The sequence below is a fragment of the Conger conger genome, chromosome 2 (genome assembly GCF_963514075.1).
Source record: "Conger conger chromosome 2, fConCon1.1, whole genome shotgun sequence".
Classification (NCBI taxonomy): domain Eukaryota; kingdom Metazoa; phylum Chordata; class Actinopteri; order Anguilliformes; family Congridae; genus Conger; species Conger conger.
Window position 1 is genome coordinate 73,684,942 of NC_083761.1, and position 23,028 is coordinate 73,707,969.

At 48.2% G+C, this 23,028-nt stretch overlaps 2 protein-coding genes and 1 non-coding gene across 8 annotated transcripts; 2 read left to right on the top strand and 1 right to left on the bottom strand.

The window, feature by feature from the left end:
* Positions 1 to 704: 704 nt before the first annotated feature.
* chadlb (chondroadherin-like b) lies at positions 705 to 7,967 on the top strand. The gene is made up of 9 exons (XM_061230515.1): positions 705 to 833; positions 1,568 to 1,643; positions 2,443 to 2,616; positions 2,865 to 3,059; positions 3,986 to 4,287; positions 5,149 to 5,647; positions 6,222 to 6,908; positions 7,317 to 7,483; positions 7,676 to 7,967. The coding sequence occupies exons 3-9, from the start codon at positions 2,452 to 2,454 to the stop codon at positions 7,965 to 7,967; spliced, it is 2,307 nt and encodes a 768-aa protein (XP_061086499.1). The 5' UTR covers positions 705 to 833; positions 1,568 to 1,643; positions 2,443 to 2,451.
* Positions 7,968 to 9,658: 1,691 nt separating this feature from the next.
* l3mbtl2 (L3MBTL histone methyl-lysine binding protein 2) lies at positions 9,659 to 22,642 on the bottom strand. 6 transcript variants are annotated; one of them, XM_061230723.1, is made up of 19 exons: positions 22,540 to 22,572; positions 21,835 to 21,964; positions 20,938 to 21,411; positions 17,892 to 18,132; positions 17,499 to 17,632; positions 16,483 to 16,606; positions 16,011 to 16,087; positions 15,288 to 15,405; positions 14,162 to 14,296; positions 13,959 to 14,047; positions 13,277 to 13,526; positions 12,888 to 12,964; positions 12,569 to 12,673; positions 12,105 to 12,252; positions 11,751 to 11,833; positions 11,051 to 11,285; positions 10,872 to 10,922; positions 10,254 to 10,373; positions 9,659 to 10,048 (listed from the first exon to the last, which is right to left on the bottom strand). In XM_061230723.1, the coding sequence occupies exons 3-19, from the start codon at positions 21,310 to 21,312 to the stop codon at positions 9,918 to 9,920; spliced, it is 2,493 nt and encodes an 830-aa protein (XP_061086707.1). In that variant the 5' UTR covers positions 21,313 to 21,411; positions 21,835 to 21,964; positions 22,540 to 22,572; the 3' UTR covers positions 9,659 to 9,917. The 6 variants fall into 6 exon arrangements, with proteins under 6 accessions (XP_061086707.1, XP_061086704.1, XP_061086705.1 ...); XM_061230720.1 differs by having other exon boundaries at positions 9,659 to 10,051; positions 22,540 to 22,571; XM_061230721.1 differs by lacking the exon at positions 21,835 to 21,964 and having other exon boundaries at positions 9,659 to 10,051; positions 22,540 to 22,642.
* A 219-nt stretch (positions 22,643 to 22,861) lies between these two features.
* Positions 22,862 to 22,933, top strand: trnaq-cug (transfer RNA glutamine (anticodon CUG)). The gene has a single exon. It is a non-coding gene; the product is annotated as a tRNA-Gln (tRNA).
* Positions 22,934 to 23,028: the final 95 nt, after the last annotated feature.

Here is a 23,028-nt window from a genome sequence, read left to right on the forward strand (position 1 = left end):
GTTCCAGAACTCTTGGGGCTCTTTTAGGTGCTTTTTAGCTTTTTGTTCTTCAGGCTTAACACTGGTTTTATATATTGTAGTGTACCCTCTTGTTTTTCATTCCTGAGCCTTATGGCGGCCATCTTATTTTGCACAGACACTGCTGTCTTCCTCATGTTGTCACACCTCATCCACAATCTCCAAAGGTAAATGCAAAGTTGAGAATCAAGACTAGATATTAACAGCTTTCTTCTGCATTCACTAACGACAAAAATGGATATACCTGCCTAACGAAACACATCTGTGAAGCCAATTCAACAATTACTTGTACCTTAAAATGTACGAAAGGTGCTGTCATTTCAAAGGGGTTCCATCCGATGTGGATGAAAGTACCTCAAATTAAAGCTGAAAGTCTGCACTTCAACCTCATTGGCATTGTGCTAGAGTAAATAACCAAAATAACAAAAATGTGGCATTCCCAATTAATTATGGTGCTCTCTGTAATAAGGTTCTGTTTTCAGTTGGCTCTCTACGAGACCGTGTGGAAAGGAAACCTAAGTCGAGGAAGAGCCGAGTTTATTCAGAGAGAGGGGCAGTTGGGGGGAAATTGATGGTTCACAGACCGCGAGAGAACAACGTCTCATAGCGACGGAGTAACGGTGCGGAGGAGATAACGCGAGCCGGACAGCGATTAAACAGGAGTGACTGAAGACACGCGCGTGAAAGAAAGGTTATGAAAAACGCAGTTGTATGTCAGACCGACGCACGCACAAGTGCTCTTGGAAGTTCGTGAAGAGTGCAGTATAGACGGCCAAGGAGGAAATCCAATTTTCTACGGGCTTTGTATCAAGAAGGTAAAGTTGCGATTCCCTGAATGTCAGTGTTGAGTTGAGTTAAATACACGAAATACAATCTGCCAGAAAGTCACAATCTACTTCGAGTGGTTCGAATGGAGATGTGTACCGAGACAAATAACAAGGGAGAAGGAGACCGGAGGGAAATTAGTTTACCATACCATGGTTTATTTATAAGAGACAGTCGGCAACCGTGAGTCCGGTGCCCACTGCAAGACACAGCGCGTCTTTGTGCGCAGCCAGAATCGCCAGCTCAACTGCGGTCTGGAGTGCTCTCCCTTGGGGGGACACCGGCGCATACAACCTCCTGCCCAAGAAATTCCTCCCGTCTCTCATTTCTCTCCATTTCGGTCTCGATTCCCCTCTTTCCGACCTCGGGGTTCATGCGTACGTGGATGGAAACGGGAAGCTGAATATTTCTACGCGGTACTTGATTGTTTCGATTTTTTTTGAAAATGTGGTTCAAAAAAATTGTGTCAAAAAATGTGGGTCAAAAATTGGATTTGCATTTTTAAGGAATACTTTTAAAATATATATTCTAGTATAATGAATCATTCCCGCAAGTTTACGTGGGCTGAGGGATCCCGTCAGGTCTGTTGCGTGGATTTCTCACTTGTTCAACTTACAGCTTGCTGAGAATTTCCCAGGCTGCTCTCTTACTGCTTGTTGCAACTGAGGCAGTGTTGTTTGGTTGTATGCTTTTTACTTGAAACATTATTTTCTTACTTTCCCAGAATCTATTACATTTTGACGTCCTCACCATCATTCCAGGCCGTGTCACATTGAATTGGCCTCCGTGCGTTTCTAAATGTAAGACTGGACATATTGCATGTTTTACAAACGAATTATTGTCTAACTCTGAATGCATCTTGGATTGTAAGACGTGTTGTTCATTTGATGTGGACTGACACAGGGGGAGGTCAGAACTGAAGAATTTACCAAAACCGTGCTGTGGACTGAGAAAGCGCTGCCTCGTTATTAAAATAACACTTCAAGTTATTCCAGCTATGTTAAGTCCTGTTGTGTTTGCGCACTCACAGCTACACGCCAAACCCGTGATAAAACGCACAACTTAAAGCTCCTAAGTACATCCATTGCCTGTTTTTCTACGTTCACCCTGGTCTGGTAAATATTTTGATGTATTTACAAAGTTTTAGATTAAAAAAAAAACAAAAAACAAAAAAAACGTTTCGTTTATGAAGATTCATGAAGGTTACTCACTTGTTCATGGACATGGGGATTTTGGTTCATTGTGCTTTATGAAAGCACTTCTGAGTCTGAACATGTGGGGGCCTTTTCTGGCACGATTGACTCTCTTGTTTTCGCACAGTGCGTGTTTGTATGAAGAGCATTGAGGTGTGAAGCTCCTTTCAAGCCTCGCGCTGCATCGCACTGAACTGTAAATTAAGCGTTGGAATGTAGACTGTGCTGAATAACTATGCTTGCCAGATGTGAAAACACAAATAAAAGAAGTTAATTTTACCCGAAGGTTTGCGCAAGCGGAGGAACTTGACTCTTTAAGCCAACCAATTAAAATAAATAATTTGAATGTAATCTATTAGACTGTGACAATACCCTATTCATCAAATTCGAACTTTGGTTTGCACAGACGGGTCCTATGGAACGTGTCGCTCCCCTGTGGCCAGTCCTGGCAATGCTCGTTTTCAGTGTGACCCCAGCGCACCCCAGTAAGTGTCCAAAATTTTGCATATGTGACAACATCCAGCTCACCGTGGCTTGCATCGGCAAAAACCTCACGGAGGTTCCTCCCACGATCAATGAGGTAAGTGACGATGTGAGACCAGCCGATTACCACGATTTACCTAACACTGCATCACACAGACTCAGCACATAGTCATTCCTCAGGTCTACTCTTTTATCATCCTTAACCTTTTGTAATCTTCACTCATCCATCCATCCATCCATCATTCTCCCCATTATCATTTTTCTGACTATCACTCCTTCCCGTTGTTGCTCACCTCCCTTACTTCATGTCTTTGTACCCCCGTCCCCGGCCCGTCCCCCACACAGATTACAGTGAAGCTGGACCTGAAGGGAAACAACATCCAGACGCTGCGGACGGGGGCGTTCCTCCACACCCCGTACCTGACCCACTTGTCCCTGCAGCGCTGCAACGTCCGCAGCGTGCGCGAGGGGGCCTTCCGCGGCCTGGGCCGCCTGGTCTTCCTCAACCTGGCCAACAACAACATCGACATCCTCTACCAGGTGCGAGCGGACAGGCGAAGCTCTGTCACGGATCGGTTTCACCCGCGTCTCCTCAGAAGTGCACTTTAGAGAGATTCAAGATGAAGGAATAAACAAAAACAAATATTGTAGTTTGTCGTTATCTGCCAAACTAGAGTCTTGGCAGTTCATTGGGCTTCAGCTATTTCTACAATACTGTCCTTCATACTGTTTCTCCCTACTGTCCTCTCTCTAATACTGTCCCTCAGCTGAAAATCTTGGTTACTCATAATCAATAGAATAATGCTATATTCCATTCTACCTGCTATTTGAATGGCATCAAAATGCATTCAAAAAGATGATCAGTGTTCTCAGCATCTGCTGTTTGAACCAAGATGCAGATAACAGCACAGAACATTGAGTCCGCCTCTGGCAGAGTAATAGCATGGTGTAAATCTGGTGTACTATGATGCAGGAAAATGCAAGAAATGCTGTTGTGGTGCAAAAATTAAATTAAAACAGCATCAACAGGTGATTATGGGTAAGAGAGTTTACGTTGGTACAGTAGTTCGCGAACCCTTTCCTTGGGTACCCTCAGCCAAATCCAGGTATTTCCAAGGGATTGATTAGATGTATCAAGTGTGTTTGAGGTGGAACACTTCAAATACGTGGATCTGGATCTGGCTGGGGGTACTCGAGAGATTTGGTAACCTCGGGCTGAGATGTTAAACTGAGGCCTTAACTCTCTGTGGGCATGATTACCTGTTCAGTGAGCTGAAATTAATAGAGAGATTGTGGAGAGCTGAGCTGATGGAGCTTTGGTTTGATGAACCCCAATTAAACACATTTCCCAGTTTTTTCATCTTCACTGTTTCAGTTTTCTTTGGTAACATTATCTTTCCAAAACTGCCAACCATGTCATGAACCACCCTGTACCAAGCCCTTCTGCCTGTCTCTCGGTTTGCCAGGAGTCTTTCGACGGACTCACTTCCCTGAAGCAGCTGATCATCGACCACAACCGGGTGGAGGAGATCCAACCAGGTGCCTTCTCCCAGCTGGGCTTCCTCAACCTGCTGTCGCTGACGCACAACCAGCTGGTCTACATCCCCAACATGGCCTTCCAGGGCCTCCAGAACATCAAGTGGCTGCGCCTCACCCACAACTCCCTCAACAACCTGGCCACCGAGGCCTTCGCCGGCCTCCTCACCCTGACCCGCCTCAGCATGGACCACAACGAGCTGCAGTTCTTCCCCACGCAGACCATGACCAGGTAGCCCAACGTCACTGCGCGTGCTCTCTACACGCCGGCAGTGGGACACTGTCAGCGTTATGTCACTACACATTCACTGTTCTATAATAACAGAATAGAATAGCACCAGGCAGACTCACCTACAGTCTATGTGAACTATAGACTGTTGAAAATATGGACCAAGTGCCTGTTATGTCAGCCACTGATTATCCATGGGCTCGTGAAAAGAGTTTTGGAGCCTAGGAAGTCAAGTTTACTGGCGCCGCCATATTGTACATTTGAAGCCAGAGTCTGCGCAGTAAGGGAGCCAATGCAGATCTTCCACTACACGTGTAAGAGAGAGTGATATAATATGTCCCTGATTTATCCACAAAGTATTGCTGTATTGTCCTAAGTTTAAGAACAATTGGCACATGGGGAGGCATTAGCTGAAGAAAAAACAGATTTTCTTGTGGAGAAAAAAATGATTGACTTTGTCTTACCACCATTTTACCATTGACTTTACATTGACGGGTCTGAATGACCTGTATACTGGAGCCAACCACAGTGGTGCTTGTGAGCACCGTCTCTCAGCATGACCAGGGAAAGAATAAAAAAAGAACCTCAGTTTTGGTCACTTGAAGTGAACAGTAGGTAGTGAATATGATCAAGTGCAATATCATAATTTCTTCAGTAGATTGAAAATGACCAAGCTCTTTAACCAGCATCTTGCAGCATCGAACAGGCTGTTTATCGGATGTGTCCCCACGTAAATAGGATGCAACCTCTCTCTGAAAGGCATAACCTGCTTTGTTTAAGTTGTTCAGTTGTGCCCTAATAATGCCCCAACACCCCCACCCCCCCACCCTCTCCCTAAACCTCCTCGTACCTCTCTCCCTGCAGGCTGCCTGAGCTCACCCGCCTGGATATGGGCTACAACCCCATGACCTACCTGGGGGAGGAGACGGTGTCCATGTCCAAACTGACCCACCTGTTCCTGGACCACATGTCCCTGCAGGACTTCTCCCACATGGCGCTGATGCAGGCGCCCCGCCTCACCCACCTGGACCTCGGCCACAACCAGCTGCGCGTCCTGCAGCCCCTGCTGGGCCCCGAGAAGCTGGCGCGCCTGGTGCTGGCGGGGAACCCGGTCTACTGCAGCTGCTACCTGCGGCCCCTGAGGGAGTGGGCCGTCCGGGAGCGCGTGCGGCTGCTGGGGGCCTGCGCCGGGCCCCCGCACTTCTCCGGGGACAGCCTGGGGACCATCCACCCCGCCGACCTGCGCTGCCAGAGCCAGGAGGCCATGCTGAAGGCCGAGCAGGAGGAGCAGAGCAGGGCCACGCCGCCGCCCACCCCAAAACCCGCCCCCAAGGTCAAGTGCCCCGCCAACTGCGACTGCGAGGTGAGGGCGATGAATGTGGTAATCGTCGTTTTTAGATGGTTGGGGTGCACGTACATGGCTGCGTGGCTGGGAACTCCCAAATCTCACGGTCACAGTCCTGTAGGTTTAAGACGTGGATACTCAGATGTGGCCCTCAAATTTAAGTTTTCTTTTAACGCAACATTTAATGCAACAATTAGTGCTAGACAAATAAACCATCTTAAAGCCGAATCACAAAGCTGCTCAGACCAACTTTTACTGAGGAATGGGGAGAACTCTGAAGCCAAGAAAACGGTGAGGTTTGCTGTGGACCTCATTGCTGTGGATGATGTCATGTTTCACAAATAAGCTTACTAGCAATGACCACAGTGATTGCTTGATAGGGGACTGTAGCAGGAGGTACAAATCATGTTGCCATAGGCAAGTTATGATTTTAAAATGAGAATAGAGGCTGTTGCTGATTTAACATGAAACCAAAAGATGATATATCGACTAGTCAAGTTTATCTTCAGCTAATTGTCAGCCTCTTGTACGTCTGCCAGCTCTTAATATAATTAGTAGATATGCATTCATCCTCTCTCCTCCTCTCCCTCAGAGCGAGACCCACCACTCCTCCTGCGAGAACCGCGGCCACACCAAAGTGCCGCGCGGCTTCCCCCCGACCACCCGCCTGCTGGACCTCCGCGGCAACCACTTCCACTACATCCCCGGCAACAGTTTCCCCGGCGTCGCCGAGGTGGTGTCGCTCCACCTGCAGCGCTGCAAGATGCACGAGGTCGAGGGCGGCGCCTTCGACGGGATGAAGAGCCTGGTGTACCTCTACCTCTCGGAGAACGACCTCTCGTCCCTCAGCCCCGACGTCTTCAGGGGCGTGCCCCAGCTCACCTACCTTCACCTGGAGAGGAACAAGTTCACCCAGTTCCCCAAAGCGGCCTTCAAGCTGCTGCCCAGCCTGCTGGCCCTGCACCTGGAGCACAACTCCATCACCCGGCTGGAGCAGGGCCTCCTCCGGGGGGCCGAGAGGCTGAGGGGCCTCTACCTGACCGCCAACGAAATCCACGCCGTTTCCCCCAAAGCCTTCAGCCCCGCCCCGGACCTCGACACCCTCCACCTGGGGACCAACCAGCTGAAGGAGGTCCCGACTGACGCGCTGGGCCAGGTGCCCAGCTTGGCCGAGCTCCGCCTCTCGGGGAATCCTATTCGCTGGGTGCCGCCCAAAGCTTTCTTGCCATTCGCTGGCAGTCTCAAGCATTTGTATCTGGACGGCATGGGCCTGGAAAAGGCGAGTGTGATGTCGATCTGAAAGCTGACCGTGATGCAGCTTCATCCTGTATCAGTATAACCGACATTGCGACATTGGCTCAGGCGGTAAGAGCAGTTGTCTGCCAATTGGAGGGTCACTGGTTCAATCCCCCGCCCGAGCTGTGTTGAAGTGTCCCTGGGCAAGACACCTCACCCCAAAATGCTCCTGACAGGCTGGTTGGTGCCTCGCATGGCAGCCAATCACCTGTGTGTGTGTGTGAATGGGTGATTGAGAAGCATCAATTGTACAGCGCTTTGGATATAGGCGCTATATAAATGGCAGCCATTTACCATTTAACCATGAGGTTATTCCATTCGTACCCATTCCCCTGTTCTCATTTTCCCTTAATCCCTTCCCCTTTTTCTTGTTCCCCTCCCTGTGCTCCAGATGTCCAAGGACTCGCTGGCAGGGCTGGGGTCGGGGCTGCGCAGTCTGCTGCTGGAGGAGAACCAGCTGGAGGAGGTGCCCGACCTCGCCCCCCTCACAGGCCTGGAGGTCATCAACCTGTCCGAGAACCCCCTGCTGTGTGACTGTCCACTGCTGCCCCTGCGCAAGTGAGTCATGCCTGTACACGCATACACACATATATACATATATATATATATATATATATACACACGCTTACACATGCATGCACACACTTACATACATATACACACACACACTCACTGGGTCTGAGTGAGTACTGCTGGTGTCTCCAGGCCTTTCCCTGCATGTCTCTAACACATCACTCTCTGTCTGCCAAGGTGGATTGACAAGGTGAACCTGAAGGTGAGAGCCTCATGTGGCAACCCTCCTGAACTGCAGGGTCGCAAGGTCAAAGACGTCCACATCTTCAAGAGCTGCCCGGGGGAGCTGCCCCCTCCGACACCGGCCCCGAAGGGCCCCAAGCCCCCCAAACCCACCAAGCCCAAACCCGCCCACCTTAACGCCCCCAAATCCAAGCCAGCCAAAGTAAAGACCAAGCCACGCAAGAGCGAGAGTCAGAGAACTCCAGCAGCTGCAAAAGCGACCGGCAAGAAAAGCAAGCTGCCGTAATTCTACAGAATGACCACCAGAGGGAGGTATGACGTTCTCGTTTCACCATTTTATTATTACAGGGACCGGCAATGGAGCCACAAGAACTCTGACCGACTTCATTCTCCCTCAAACCCTACACACTGCTGTGCAGAAGACACACAGACGCAATATACCATCAGCATTTAAAGTGGGTTTGTAGAATTAGAGCTAGAACTAATACATGCTATTCTCCAATATGAAGTGTAATATTGATACTATAAACAGATTTATCTACTTTTTGCCTTGAAAATTACTTTAGGGTTGGCTAGCAGCAGTGATGGTAGGTTATTCGAGGTAATTTACATTGTATTAATGTTGGCAAATTGTAACCCCCCACTAAATAGTTTGTCCTCTCCACATTAGCTTGCATCTTTCACTGTTGAGCAGGTGAACAGTGTTTATCAGGTTTAGAGTTAACTGGCTAAAGATCGTCACCTCCACGAGAGGAAACCACTTCAAGATGTGAAAATGAATAAGGGTACTGAGGTGCTTTCGAATTATACATTCCAAAAACAGTTGTGGATCAAAGCAGGAGGACCGTGAACATGAGCTATCCTGGATGCATCGGGAACCTCTTTTTTGAAAATGTATCTTGGGTGATCCATGTCAGTGAGAGATGGAGAATACTAGGACTCCTGTAATGTTTCAAGGAAAATTTTGCCTCTTTATTTTATGAATTCTTCCTGCAATACCAATGTTTCCCACCAGATGTCTCGTGTGTGAAACTGATTGAATCGCATTAACAGGATTTCATGCACTTTCAGGCAATTACTTGTGTGTGGAGTAACTAATTCATAGTCCTGTGTGTTAAATGTAATATACAACAAAAACAAGGAAAGTAATATTGATATATAAAAACAAATAAAATTTCATAAAACATATCAAAGTTAGTGTTGGTGTCCTTTCCACAACATCCAGCTTACAAAAGACTCTTACAGCTCTTTCATTAATATGTGCACCTGAGTGATTTAGGCTTCCCAGCTTGTTGCAGAGCACCATGCTGTAACTCGAACAGTGGGAGTGTGAGTAGCCCCGAGAAAGTATACCGTAGGCATTTACAGTACAGTACAGTTTTTTTCTGGCCACTGGCAGACTTAGCAGATGTTGGGGTCACTGGCACAGCTGTGGCAGATGTTGGGGTCACTGGCAATGCGAACTGGTACTCCACACAGGTGCAGTGTATCCAGCAGCAGCACCAGCAGTAGAATCTGCTCAGTAAAGTTCACAGCAGATGCACGGCACTGCTGGACCAGTGAATGCAGCTCCACAGCAGCCAGACCAGATGCACAGGGAACAGGGCTGGTGTGATGCACAGGGAACAGGGCTGGTGTGATGCATAGGGCACAGGGCTGGTGTGATGCACAGGGCACAGGGCTGGTCTGATGCACAGGGAACAGGGCTGGTGTGATGCACAGGGAACAGGGCTGGTGTGATGCACAGGGAACAGGGCTGGTGTGATGCACAGGGAACAGGGCTGGTGTGATGCACAGGGAACAGGGCTGGTGTGATGCACAGGGAACAGGGCTGGTGTGATGCACAGGGAACAGGGCTGGTGTGATGCACAGGGAACAGGGCTGGTGTGATGCACAGGGAACAGGGCTGGTGTGATGCACAGGGAACAGGGCTGGTGTGATGCACCGGGCACAGGGCTGGTGTGATGCACAGGGTACAGGGCTGGTCTGATGCACAGGGAACTGGGCTGGTGTGATGCACAGGGAACAGGGCTGGTGTGATGCACAGGGTACAGGGCTGGTGTGATGCACAGGGCACAGGGCTGGTGTGATGCACAGGGAACAGGGCTGGTCTGATGCACAGGGAACAGGGCTGGTCTGATGCACAGGGAACAGGGCTGGTCTGATGCGATGCACAGAGAACAGAGTTGAAGAGCTGCAGGGCTCCAGGCTCAGGGCAGGGGACGGTCTCGCAGCCTTACTCAGCCTCCTGCTTCAGCTGCTCCAGCAGGGTCTGCAGGGCAGGCGGAGCCTTGGCTGGCTGCTCCGCCTGAACGGGAGGGGCTGTGTCCATCTCCACCTCCTCCTCCTTCACCTGCACCGCGATTACTGCTGAACACAGGCAAACGTGCACACACACACACACACACACACACACACACACACACACACACACACACAGTCAAAACTTGCCGTTTGATATGAGAGAGAGAGGGAGAGGGAGGGGGAGGGAGAGAGGGAGGGAGGGGGAGGGAGAGAGGGAGAGAGAAAGGGAGGGAGAGGGAGAGAGAACAGTAGGAGGGAGCTCACTCACTCTCTTCTACAGGCTCACTCTTGGGAACCAGCAGAGCAGGGGGTTCGGGGGGGCGGGGTCGAGGCGGGGGCAGGTTCTTAGAGATGAGGTTCGCCAGCTTCTTCTTCACCAGCTTCTTCTCTGAAACGGGAGAGAGAGCACACAGAGAGTCACACACAGAGAGTCACACACAGAGAGTCACACACAGAGAGTCACACACAGAGTGAGCACACACAGAGTGAGCACACACAGAGAGTGAGCACACACAGAGTCAGCACAAAGAGCACAGAGAGTCAGCGCAGAGAGCACACAGTCAGCGCACAGAGAGTCGCGCACAGAGAGTCGCGCACAGAGAGTCGCGCACAGAGAGTCACACACAGAGAGTCACACACAGAGAGTCACACACAGAGAGTCACACACAGAGAGTCACACACAGAGAGTCACACACAGAGAGTCACACCCAGAGAGTCACACCCAGAGAGTCACACACAGAGAGTCACACACAGAGAGTCAGCACAGCAGCAGACACGGGGGTTAAAGAAAAGGAGCCACAAATGAGAATGGCAGGAATGTGGCAGGAGACTGAAATCTATTCGGTGGAAAGCGATTGTGTAGGTGGAGGATGGTTTGGCACTTAACTCTTTTTACCCAGGGGTTTGTGCTGCTTCTTCTGTCGTTCTCCAGCTGAATCTGCCAGACAGAGGGATGACAGAGAGACCAGCAGAAGAGGACGCTCACTATTTACAATAACTAATAGGTCATAGTATAATTTGCATCAGGGCCTTAATTGCTGGGTAGTTTTTTTAGCCTGTCTTTACCGTTGCCGATGGGGGGCTGCAGCTGATAGCCGGTGAGCTCGCACCAGCCCACGGGGTAGATGTCGGGGGACTGGCAGTCCACCCACTGGTCGAACTCGGGTTCCCAGCCGTCGAAGTGCAGCAGCAGCAGCCGGCCCACAGAGCGCCACACGGTGGCCACGCAGATGAGCCGCGGCTCCATCAGGTCCACCGCCTCCAGCTTCATCCCGGGGGCGAAGCCGTGGCCCGGGCAGTCCTGGGGGAGAGAGGGGGGCAGAGGGGCTCTCTGTGAGGTCCGGCTGCACTCCAGTCTCGACGTGAGCTCAGGGGGTAGGATCGGTAGTCTGCCGGTCGGTGGTGTCCCTGAGCAAGACACCAAAATGCTCCCGACAGGCTGGTTGGCAGCCAGTTGCAGTTGGTGTGTGAGTGCGTGTGCGAATGGGTGAATCAGAGGCTTCAATTGTAAAACAATTCTAAAGCGATTTGGATGAAAGCCCTATATAAATGCAGTCCATTTACCTCCATGTGGAACATGCGTGTGTCTTTCTCCTCAAGTGGAAAAGCCCTTTTAGCAAAGGATGTAAGTGAAACTAAAATGTAGACCACATTTAAAGCTGTTAACACAGGGCTATTGTGCATGTGCAAAGTGCAAAACAGAAAGCACACACACACACACACACACACACACACACACACACTGTGAAGGCTGAAAGAGTCTCACCGTCTGAAAGAGTCGTGCAGGGGCAGCGGTCGCCCCCGTTTCCTCCAGGTATTTCTCCCAGGTGAAGGTGACCTGGTCGTACCCTGGTACAAAGAGAGAGGGGTTGCAGTTTACACACTGAGCAGGACTTCAGTGCTGAGAGTGCAGGAAGGAAGGGAGGGAGGGCAAAGGAGAGAAGGGAAAAGTGAGTGAGAGTGACTGAATGAGTATGAGTGAATGAGTGAGTGAGTGAGTGAGTAAGAGGATGAGTGAGTGAGAATGAGAGAGTATGAGTGAGAGTGAGAGTACGAGTGAGTATGAGTGACTGAATGTGTATGAGTGAATGACTGAGTGTGTACAGGGTGGAGGCAGTACCTGGGGGCAGTGTCAGGGGTATCTTGTTCTTGAGGCAGTACTCCGTGGGCATGATGGCGTGGGAGGAAGCGTGGTAGCAGAACCAGTCGGAGCAGTCGCCGATCTCCACCCCGTCTATCGCCACCATCAGATACCCGTCCAGCAGCACCTGGGGGAGAGAGCCAGCCATTCACACACTGCACCACTGCAACACTGCAACACTGCACCACTGCAACACTGCAACACTGCACCCGGCCAAACGGGCTCAAAATGGCCGCCAGGAGGACTGCAGACAACCTTAATCAGGTTATGACCGTAAAGGGAGAACACAGCTAGAGAGCACTACCAGGGCATACTGCAGTACAGAACGGATCCACACAGCTTAAAGCACACACACAAACACAGGTCCATAATGACCTGTGCCACATGTCCAATGCAATATCCTTGTATACAAGTATACAGACTCAGGTCAGGATGGGAGATACCTTGCGCACTGAAGCCACGCAGATGTTCCCCAGGTTGAGAGGGTCAATGGCCTCCAACTTCATCCCCTCCTCAAAGAACCCTCCCTCCATATACACAGTCCGCACCTGTCACACATAGACACAGACACAGACACATGCATGCACACACACAGACAGACAGACAGACAGACAGAGACAGACACAGACAAACACACACACACACACAATAAAGAACATCATTAAGGACCAGCAGACAAAGGACACTTCTTTAGACTTAATAATGTGGAGAGAGGGAGGGAGGAGAGGAAGAGAGATGTGGTGAGTGAGATGGCGTTCTGACCTTCTTGAAGAGGTGAGGGACACTATCACAGTAAATCTTGCGGAAGGTTGGGTGGCTGCTCATGTCAACACGCTTGTCTGTGCCGGAAAAAAAGACCAAATAAACAGGCGGCACATTCCCACATCCTCACTCATCTACACTACACCCCACAGTATTCCACCAGGGGGCCCACCCTTTGACCAAGGGGCCCACCCTTTGACCAAGGGGGCCACCCTTTCAACCAGGGGGCCCACACTTAGACCATGACAGAAGTGTGTGACTGAAACCCTCCCTCCCTCCCTGTGTGACACTTCAGTAAATAAAGACCTACACAGGTCGCACAGTCAGGGTGTTCTCGGGGTGAATCGCCGCGGTTCCTCAGCTGTAGTGCGGCAGACTGGCCCCCGTACCGTTGCTCTTGATGGTGTGGCCCACCTTGCGGGACCAGCCCATGGGGTGCAGCAGCGGGCTCCACATGTGGCACCAGAAGTCGGACAGCGCCTCCCCGTCGGCCTCCAGACCCGCGTCCTCGTACAGCAGACGCAGCCGCCCCCCGATCACCGTGTCGACCACCGCCGAACGCGTGCGGCTCACCAGCGCCCGGTCCACCACCTCCACCCGCATGCCCTGCCTGAACGGGTACTTCATCCCGTCTGCCATCTGATAGGGACACAGAGCAGGGGGAAAGAGAGGGACACAGAAGGTGGGGGGGGGGGGAGATAGGAACACAGAGGGGGAGAGAGAGAGAGAGAGAGGGACACAGAAGGTGGGGGGGGGGGGAGATAGGAACACAGAGGGGGAGAGAGAGAGAGAGACACAGAACGGGGGGGAGAGAGGACAGCCATGAAATCAAGACAGAAAAATTGCAATGAAGGCACTCGATGACAAGGCCAGTCTTAAAGTCAGCCTTGACTGGTCCGCATAAAGTGAGGTTTTGTGAATATACTTCAAGGTCATGAGCTGTAGTATTTTAAGCATGTATTCAGGGCCAGTATTCTGCATGTCAGTAAGAGACTGAAGAAGCGATGGCAGTTGTGACAGCTCACAGAGAAAAGAAAAGATTGGGATGACTGAGCATTTAAGGTTGAGCACCTTCATGTGGAAGTCTACAGGCAGGGTGCTCCCTCCAACCACACTCTTCATCAGGTAGGCCTTCCAGTTTTTAATGCGATGGTGGACCGCTGGAGAAAGAGAGGATTTTAACCGTCACCTGATCCATTGTCATTGCCACAGGCTCGATAACAGGCCTATACGCTGCCTTCTGCAGCGTCGCCCTGGTGGCAGGGAGGACTCACTCTTTGGGGGCACCAGCAGCTTGCTGTTGACGGCACACCAGCCGATGGGGTGGATGTCCACAGTGCCCAGGTTGCACCAGAAGTCATGGCTGCCATCGTTCTCAAAGCCCTCGTACCGCAAGAGGGCCTTGTAGCCTGAGGGAGGGGAATCAGATCAGTTACACACACAACTAAATCACCCAGGAGACCCTACACTCAGGGACTGTCCAACAAGCTGAATACATTTCTATTGTAATACTGACATTTATATGACTATATGGCTTTATCTTGCTTGTAATACAACACTGGTAAACAGCTGGATATTTTACTTTTCCAGGTAAAGAAACTTTCTCAAGGAAACAAAGGCAACGCCCCAGCCAGGACTCAACCCTGCAATCTCTACGCTAGCACAGTGCCCTCACACAGTAACTAACAAGTGCAATGAAATGAACGGTCATCTGTTTTAACCAACTGGGTCATTGTTTTATGTACTTGGTGGTTATGATATCCTGCTACACATGGACAGTCCAGAGGCCGTGTGTGAGGCAAGGAGTGTGCAGGATGCGGGGTGTGGAAACTGGGCCCTGGGGGGGAGCAGGATGCAGGGTCTAGAGACTGGGCCCTGGGGAGGAGCAGGATGCAGGGTGTGGAGACTGGGCCCTGGGGAGGAGCAGTGTGTAGACTGGGCCCTGGGGAGGAGCAGGATGCAGGGTCTAGAGACTGGGCCCTGGGGAGGAGCAGGATGCGGGGTCTAGAGACTGGGCCCTGGGGAGGAGCAGGATGCGGGGTCTAGACACTGGGCCCTGGGGAGGAGCAGGATGCAGGGTCTAGAGACTGGGCCCTGGGGAGGAGCAGGATGCAGGGTCTAGAGACTGGGCCCTGGGGAGGAGCAGGATGCAGGGTCTAGAGACTGGGCCCTGGGGAGGAGCAGGATGCAGGGTCTAGAGACTGGGCCCTGGGGAGGAGCAGGATGCAGGGTCTAGAGACTGGGCCCTGGGGAGGAGCAGGATGCAGGGTGTGGGGACTGGGCCCTGGGGAGGAGCAGGATGCGGGGTGTGGGGACTGGGCCCTGGGGAGGAGCAGGATGCGGGGTGTGGGGACTGGGCCCTGGGGGGGAGCGGTGCTCCTTCGGTCCCATCAGACTGACCTGCGAGCCGGACGACAGAGGCGATCCAGTACACCTTGCTGGGCAGCACCGCGTTGGTGTTCAGCACCTCCACCTTCAGCCCCACCACGATCTCTTCCCACTGGTCATGCAGGGGCACCTGGGAGAGCGCAGAGACGGCCCGCAAAGGTCATCCCTCACTCAGCCAATCAGCACGCAAGGGGAAGGAATTCTAGCTACACTCTAGTTTTTCAGTGACGACCCAAATATATCCATCCTTGACCCAACCCCAAGTAGTATATTATCTATACTGCAGCCATTACCAGATCTTATTTATAGCAAGTTTATTCACTGGATAATATACTTAGCTAATGCTAGCTGGTTATCAAACTGTATGAGCTACAGTAGCAAATTATAATAATGATATAAACACATGATTTTTTTTTTTTTCTCATGTTTTTACAATGTAAAAACAGCTCTTTATACTTCAGGAACTGAACCAGGCTGGAATGAATGCAGCATGCAGGGGAATTCCAGAGAGCAGGCTAATGTTAGTGTCAGGGCTGATCAATTTCATTTCCTGTTTTTTTTAAGGCTTTGGGCATTTCACTTAAACCATAGTTTATTTTGCATTTTTGTGCCTTTTTTGAGACCATTTACATATATGGGGCAGATTTGTAGCTTTCATGGCATACCGCTTGGATGACCCAAGCCAAGAGAAAACTTGTACGACCCCAGAATAAAAGGAAGGAAGTGGAGACTCACATGTCTGAAACAGGAAACGGGGGCGGCTTGGAAGTCAGTGTCCTTCATGTAAGTGCCCCAGTCAAAGCCAGCAGCCACTGTGTGGTGGAGCAGACAGCCCAGGGGTCAGACTGGCCCCAGCTTTATTTCACAGAGTTCACACAATGCCAAGCAGGGCTTCATATATTATGCACTACTGGACTCAACCATAAGTGTGTTGCCGCACATCTACTGCCAATCGTGAATATCAAACATCATGCATTCCACAGAGCTAAAAACGGCATTGCAACTGTAGGTCAACTTTAATCAGTATGCAGTAATGCCTGTGTGCAAGCGTGCACGAGTAAGTCAGTTAGTGAATGTGTGTGTGTGTGTGTGTGTGTGTGTGTGTGTGTGTGTGAGAGAGAGAGAGAGATATACTGGACAGCTTAAGTGTGTGCATGAATGAGAGTATGTGCAGGTCTGTGTGATTTAACACGGGCTCCAGCCTCACCATCCTGTGCGGTGGCCGTGCCGTCCAGCAGTTGGCTGACGCCCTGCGAGTGCAGGAAGGCCCCGAGCTTAGAGGACCAGGCGGCTTTGTGCAGAACCTTGGCCTTCTTCGTGGGAGGCTTACCCTGGACACATGGTACAGTCACACAGTCCACAGTCACCTCCAGAGCTGCTGAATGGGCACATAGCAAGACTGTACGAGCCACCTCACCTCGCCCCCCCATTCAAAGTGACAATGCTGAACCCATTGATGCTGAGCCCATTTGACTAGCATCAGAGCAATATTCCTTCATCACACTGAAAGCGGCTGTCACTGTGGTCCCTATCTTTGCTGGTCTGGCTGACAATTCCACACGGCCTCCAGTCCTGGACTTCCCTGTCAGCTGCCCCAAATTACCTGCACTGCCTGTCCCATACTGAGCTTGCAATAGAGCACTTGTGAGAGCAAAGGAACTGGGGGGACGGGGGTGGGGGGTTAGCCTCTGTAAGCCATCCTATGCCGCACACACTGAGGGGCAGTCGTCGCAGAGGCTCAAAGAGCCATTTTGCATGTTCTTTTTTTTTTTTTCATAAATTTTAAAGATATATTTTTTTAGGCCTTTTTCAGCTTTATTGGACAGTATATAGTATAGAGAGACAGGAAGAATGGGAGCGAGAGAGAGGGGAAGACATGCAACAAATGTCGGACGGTCAGATTCGAACCGCCGACGTCGCGGCTCACAATGAGCATGCGGTCAGTGCTCTACAGGCTGCGCCACCGAGACACCCATTGTGCATGCTCACTTTAATTCTGACCAATCCTGAAGAGGCTTCAGGCACATAGTTCATAAAATACATTGTCCTGATTACTGAAAGATTTGGTTGGAAAACAAGGATGTTGATTTAACAATACACCCTTGAGAGATGCATTTTACCCAGTTGTGAAAAGTGTAGGTCCCTAGTCTCAAACTCCTTTAACCTTCGTAACTGCAGCTGTGTTTACATGACAGAACCCACAATGCCCAGCTGGGCTCTCACCTGCAGCCGCGCCAGGATGGAGGCCTTCTTGGAGTTTGAGGAGTAGGACCGTGAGCAGGACACACTGCAGAAGCGCTTGGTCCTGGAGAAGAAGGTGTCTTTGGTGCCCACGATGCCACACATCTCACACACAGCTACGGGAGGCAGAGGAAGGAGAAAGGGAAAGGGGGCAGGAGGGAGAAAAGAGGAGAGATGAGGGAGAATGTGTTGATTGATTAATCATGGGCATCGTTGACTACATTGTGTAAAGTAACTGTACTACGAGTAGGATTCCTAATGCGTAATTTACCCCAGTGCCCCTCAGGGTTTTTCCACACTTTACTCCATTGGCAACCTGCCACACCTGCAACCCGCCCACCACTACCATCTTGTCCCAACTCCACCCACTCTTACCAGGCTCATCATCCTTTGGAGAGGGGACTTTGGAGGGGGAGGAAAGGACCTTTACGGGACTCGTCACTGATTCCTCTTGAGGATTATCTGCACCCTCTTCATTTTCCTCTTCCTCCTCCTCGTCGTCTTCATCCTCCTCCTCCTCATCTTCGTCATCATCATCATCCTCAGCTCCATCCTCTTGCTCCAAACCATCTGTGCTCCTCTGCATGGGACCAGCTGTACCTGCAGACCCTTCCTCCTGAACAAGGCGGGCAGAGCTTAGAAAGTGTAACCAACACAGATCATCATGCAGCAGATGCAGGTAAGAACACACAGAAGTTACAATGCAATATCAATGGGAAGCATGCATGCAAGCCCCCACAGGTGACATCAAAGTTTCCTGGTAAATTTGTTCAACATATTCTCTCAACAAAATACTGAGCGGATTACTGAGGGGGTCTGTAGCATTACAGCTAATGTATGTTTTGGCTGGCCCAGTCAGTTGAATTAATTGCTTAGCTAAGGTTGATGTAAACTAGCTGGGCGATGAACAATTTTAAGAAGCTAATGGAGGTTTTGGGAGACTTGGGGCTGTCACCTGGATCGCGGCAGAACAGACAAAGGGTACCTGCCTATTCCAATGCTTAATAGCCTATACATTAAAGTGTTCCCATTGTGTACACATACTGTATAGCTTTAAGTGCTTAAAGTTATTTAAGCACGTCAAGCATCGCTTGACAGGAGATTCAAAATGGCGCGGGCGCTGTGACGTCAAGTCGTTCGCAGCTCAATCCGGAAACTGCTCAATCCAATGTAAACAGTGGAGTATGAGCAAAATCATGCGGAGAATTTGTCGTTTTTTTACTGATGAAGAGTGTTTTTGCTGCAAAGGACATGAACTAAGAATCACTATAATTCCGTTGCTTAAATAAACATATGGTCGTTACCTTTTTCTTGTCCCCACTATCAGCACGTTCATTACGGCTTGTATCAACTTTCTTCTCCTTTTTGTGTACAAATATCGTTATTAGTTTTGTTCCCTCAGGACATCATGTAAGTTCTGCTTTTTAGGTTTAAAATCATCCTCGCAAACAACTGAGTTCCTGCCGAATGCAAACGTTTTTACAGTGTGACCTGTGCCTAGGTTATCTAACCACTTTTTGGCAAGTAATGCTTTTTTCCGCTGTCACTGGCTTTGGCACGCAAAATGACTTGTTATTCCGCTTATTATTACGACAACAATACGCCCTGCACTCCGCCATTTTGCAATGTCCCGGTAATATATGCATGACTTACTTATCTTACGATAGTGGGAAAAACTATTTTCATGATATATTGAACAGATCTAGGCATATGCGCATTTGGGGAACAGGTACCCTTTGATGGTGGGGACAGCACCAGGTCAGAGGCTCAATCTCGTCCATTGTTCAAATCCGACAAAATTATCTGGGCTGAAATGAGCTCCACATATAATACTCACTGACGGTGTGCCATTCACCTGGTTTGCCCTACTAGCCTTGACAAATTTGTCCCACTTTTTGCAAATATCTTTATACTTGGCCACGCGTGTAAACTCACAACGTCGATGTAGGTGTTCTTACGGCCTCCTACAACGCATCGTCTGGTCATTTTAATTGACCTTGCATCCGACAACCCCAGTTCAACTTCGATCTATGCAGAGACCAATCATGGCACAAACTTTATAGGACTACTTCCGTCATCAACTCTGGAAAAATATTCAGACATCAGACTGTAGAATTGAATGGAGATGAGCTTCAAAGCGCTCGATGCACAAAAGGGTTCTTTGCTTGATCAACATATTTGGAATACTTGTTGTCAAAATAATGATTTGACATATTGAACTTTTAAATTATTGACAAATGTCATTCCCAAAATCCGTTTAAAACGGAAACGCTGCGTCTTTTGGGCGCGCATTGATGACGTATTTTGTGATTTAAGGGGTGGGTAATCTGTGGCTGCGCCTGAAACCGCGTACTAGTCGTACTAAATTTCAGGCTGAATTCATTTAAACGAATTATAAGTAGTATGCCAAGTATGCGATTGCCCTGTCGGTTTTCGTTACGAAAGCAAAGCTGTGTAGTTAGCTAGTAGTTAAGCATCAAAAGAACATCGTAATTTCAAGACATTTAAACAACTGATTCCTCTTTTACAATAGGTGACTCAGATGCTCTGATTCATAGACTTTTTGTACCTGTAACTAATGCAGCCATCATCCTGATCATCATTATCATGTACATTGGTGCCGCTGATGCTTGTGATTGCAATAGTCGAAATGTATGATTAAAACATTTTAGCCCATATCGAGTACATTAGTTACATAAACACTGATTTAGCTAGCTACACAGTTTGGGGTTTATTCATGTTCTACAATGGCAGATGAGGATTTATATTTGAACAATTTTTCTTTACACGTTAACCTAATATTGTTAGAATGTGGTTTGATAACCAAAATCAGGAGACAGGGGCCCTTCAAAATTTACTCATATTGGACCCCCCCACCCGACCAAAAGACATCTTCTTCAAAAATAAACATAACAGTATGGTTCCCATATTAATTGAAAGCTTACAATAAAGGTTATCCACAATTTCAATACTTTTAGTCCAAAATAATTCATATTCATATGCAAAAAAAAATCCTAAATTTGCAAGAATTGTCTAGACTTTTATTTTTCATCATTTTTTAATATGTTATAAAGTATACACTTCTTTACAATGTTTTCATGTTGTGCTCGTTATCGGTTGATCAACGGAAAACTTTGGTGGTTAGGCAAGTCTAGCACATGAAACCTTACCACTGCCTATTTTTTTATTATATCTCAAACGTTACTTCAGTTCATTTGTTTATCATCACATGACTGAAAAACAGAAAAGTAAAATGAAATTGCATAAGGAAGCGCATTGTGTGTAGTGTATAGCCTCGACCACTCGACCATTATGAAAAGAGGTCTGACCTATGATACTATTGAGTTTAAATAAAGTATATAATAACAATAATGCGTCTCAATTTTTTGGTGATATCAGCGAGTGCAGTGACTTTACTTACCCTTATATGATCTTTCTGGTCCAGGGCCTTGTAACGTCTCCTTCTTTTAGGGGTACAAGCACTGCAGTCTCTGTCACCCCCACAGCTGGAACAGGGGGGGCGTATGAACACTGTCGGGACAGACCCCTCCTTCAGTTTCAAGGCAAATTTTGAGAGGGAGCCCTTCACAGCTGCTGATGGTTTGGGCTCAAAACAGTCCTTGCTAAAATGGTCACTGCATAGGTGTGAGGTGAACTTTGCTGTCCAGTTGCTCCGAGTCCTTTGGACCTGCTTCTCCCATATGCGGTACTCGGCTGAATCTTTGGGGAATTTGAACAGGGTCACATTGCCTTCAGGTGTCTTTTGACAGCCATATGCTACACATCGATTTGGCATTTTCCGTCTGTCCTATTGGATAACGTATATATTGACAAGATTTATGAAATGCCTAGACAGCTTCTTTCTGCCTTTGATGACATCATAGGAAAATGAGACCTGTGAACCAAAGAGCAAAGGTGAAATGGAAGTTACTTTTAAAAGAAAATCCAGTTCAGTCAAGATCAGTCATAGATAAAAATATAAAAATAATGGAATCAAATTCAACGTAATTTCATTCATTTTAGGTGTCAGAACCATTGTAATGTCACTGCCTGTTTAAGCAACACAAGTATTAATCAATCATTCCAGGGATTGTGGCAAATATATAGATGACTGCTTAATACAAGTATATTTTAAAGTATTACACAATTATACCTTATTTGTTTTCACAAACATATCAGTGCAATTGAGTCCGCACTTGCTCAGGAGGTGTATCAATAAACGATTGAAATTTGTTGTGTAAGGTGTCTGTTGGGATTCCATACAAGGGATAAATCTGTGTAAGGAAAATGCGCTGATAAATCAGAAGGTAACGGTTACCATCATGTTACACATCTGAATGACATCAATACATTTCTTCTACAGTCCAACGCATCAGTTTTGCAGGGACCAAAACGGATTCCGTTTCAGACATGGTTTCAACAGAGTGCTCGGCAAAAATTCCAACTCACTATTTATACAAGAAAACTGTAGTGACTACACACACCTTCAACTGGCTAAACAATTTTACACATAACAAAAGATGCATACGTGTACCATTATCATTTGATCCGTAATATTAAATGATTAAAACCACAAAAATACAATCAGATTAAATGCAAATTCACCCTGGATTAAAAAGCCAACCTGTTCAAAACGGAAGATAAGGATAGGCCAACTGAATGAGGATGGGAACCAACTGCATCGTCTAACTAGTTAAATTGTATTGTTATTATAGATAACATGTTTAGGCAAAGCGACTCATTGTAAAAGCAGACAGGCTATTTCGAAAGATTATGCTTCCACAGTGCAGACCCACTTGGAATTATACCTTTTGTGCACGTTACTACATTGACCAGAATTAGCTAGGTAGTGGTTTAGCATCGATAACTATATTCACTACTATCTTTTGATTTTCACTCATTGAGCTAACAAACAAATAAGCTGCTTATTTGAACATTTGCGATGCATGTAATTATCAATGCAACTAACTAAAAAGTCATGTTAAATAACGTTCAAAAACATTCAAATAAAGAAACGATTTACCTTATTAACTCAACCACTCCACGACGAAACCATGCTGATCTATTCGACAACTCTATTGGTTACGCGAGGATTCCAATCTTCCAATCAGAAAAATGTTTGTGCTTTCTGGCGCTTGTAGTTTCTTGGTAGATACTGGAATCTTCAAAAACCTTTGTTCTTTTTAACAACTTAATACAAAACCACAATCTATCAGAACGGTTAATCCTTGTTATTTGGTAACTGTTAGTTAGTACTGAAGGTAATCATTTAATTAATTAAATTCTTAATTTAAATGTATAGGTATATCCTTTTTAGACAATTCTGTGAACTGTCGTAGCAACGTGGTTCTATGGTGTAATGGTTAGCACTCTGGACTCTGAATCCAGCGATCCGAGTTCAAATCTCGGTAGAACCTACTGTTTTACCATACTTCGCAATTAAAGTAATTTTAAGGATGCTTTTTCGTTTGGTTAACACATTGTCATGTGCAGTCAATACATACCTATAACG

Excerpts from the sequence above, each read along its gene's own strand:
- chadlb (XM_061230515.1), top strand. The coding sequence starts at position 2,452 with ATGGAACGTGTCGCTCCCCTGTGGCCAGTCCTGGCAATGCTCGTTTTC. Across the intron at positions 5,648-6,221 it reads CCGCCAACTGCGACTGCGAG|AGCGAGACCCACCACTCCTC; the intron begins GTGAGGGCGATG and ends CCTCTCCCTCAG. Across the intron at positions 6,909-7,316 it reads ACGGCATGGGCCTGGAAAAG|ATGTCCAAGGACTCGCTGGC; the intron begins GCGAGTGTGATG and ends CCTGTGCTCCAG.
- l3mbtl2 (XM_061230721.1), bottom strand. The coding sequence starts at position 21,312 with ATGCCAAATCGATGTGTAGCATATGGCTGTCAAAAGACACCTGAAGGC. Across the intron at positions 12,965-13,276 it reads CCACACCATCAAGAGCAACG|ACAAGCGTGTTGACATGAGC; the intron begins GTACGGGGGCCA and ends TTTCCGGCACAG. Across the intron at positions 10,052-10,253 it reads GAGTGAGCCTGTAGAAGAGA|CAGTAATCGCGGTGCAGGTG; the intron begins GTGAGTGAGCTC and ends GCCTGTGTTCAG.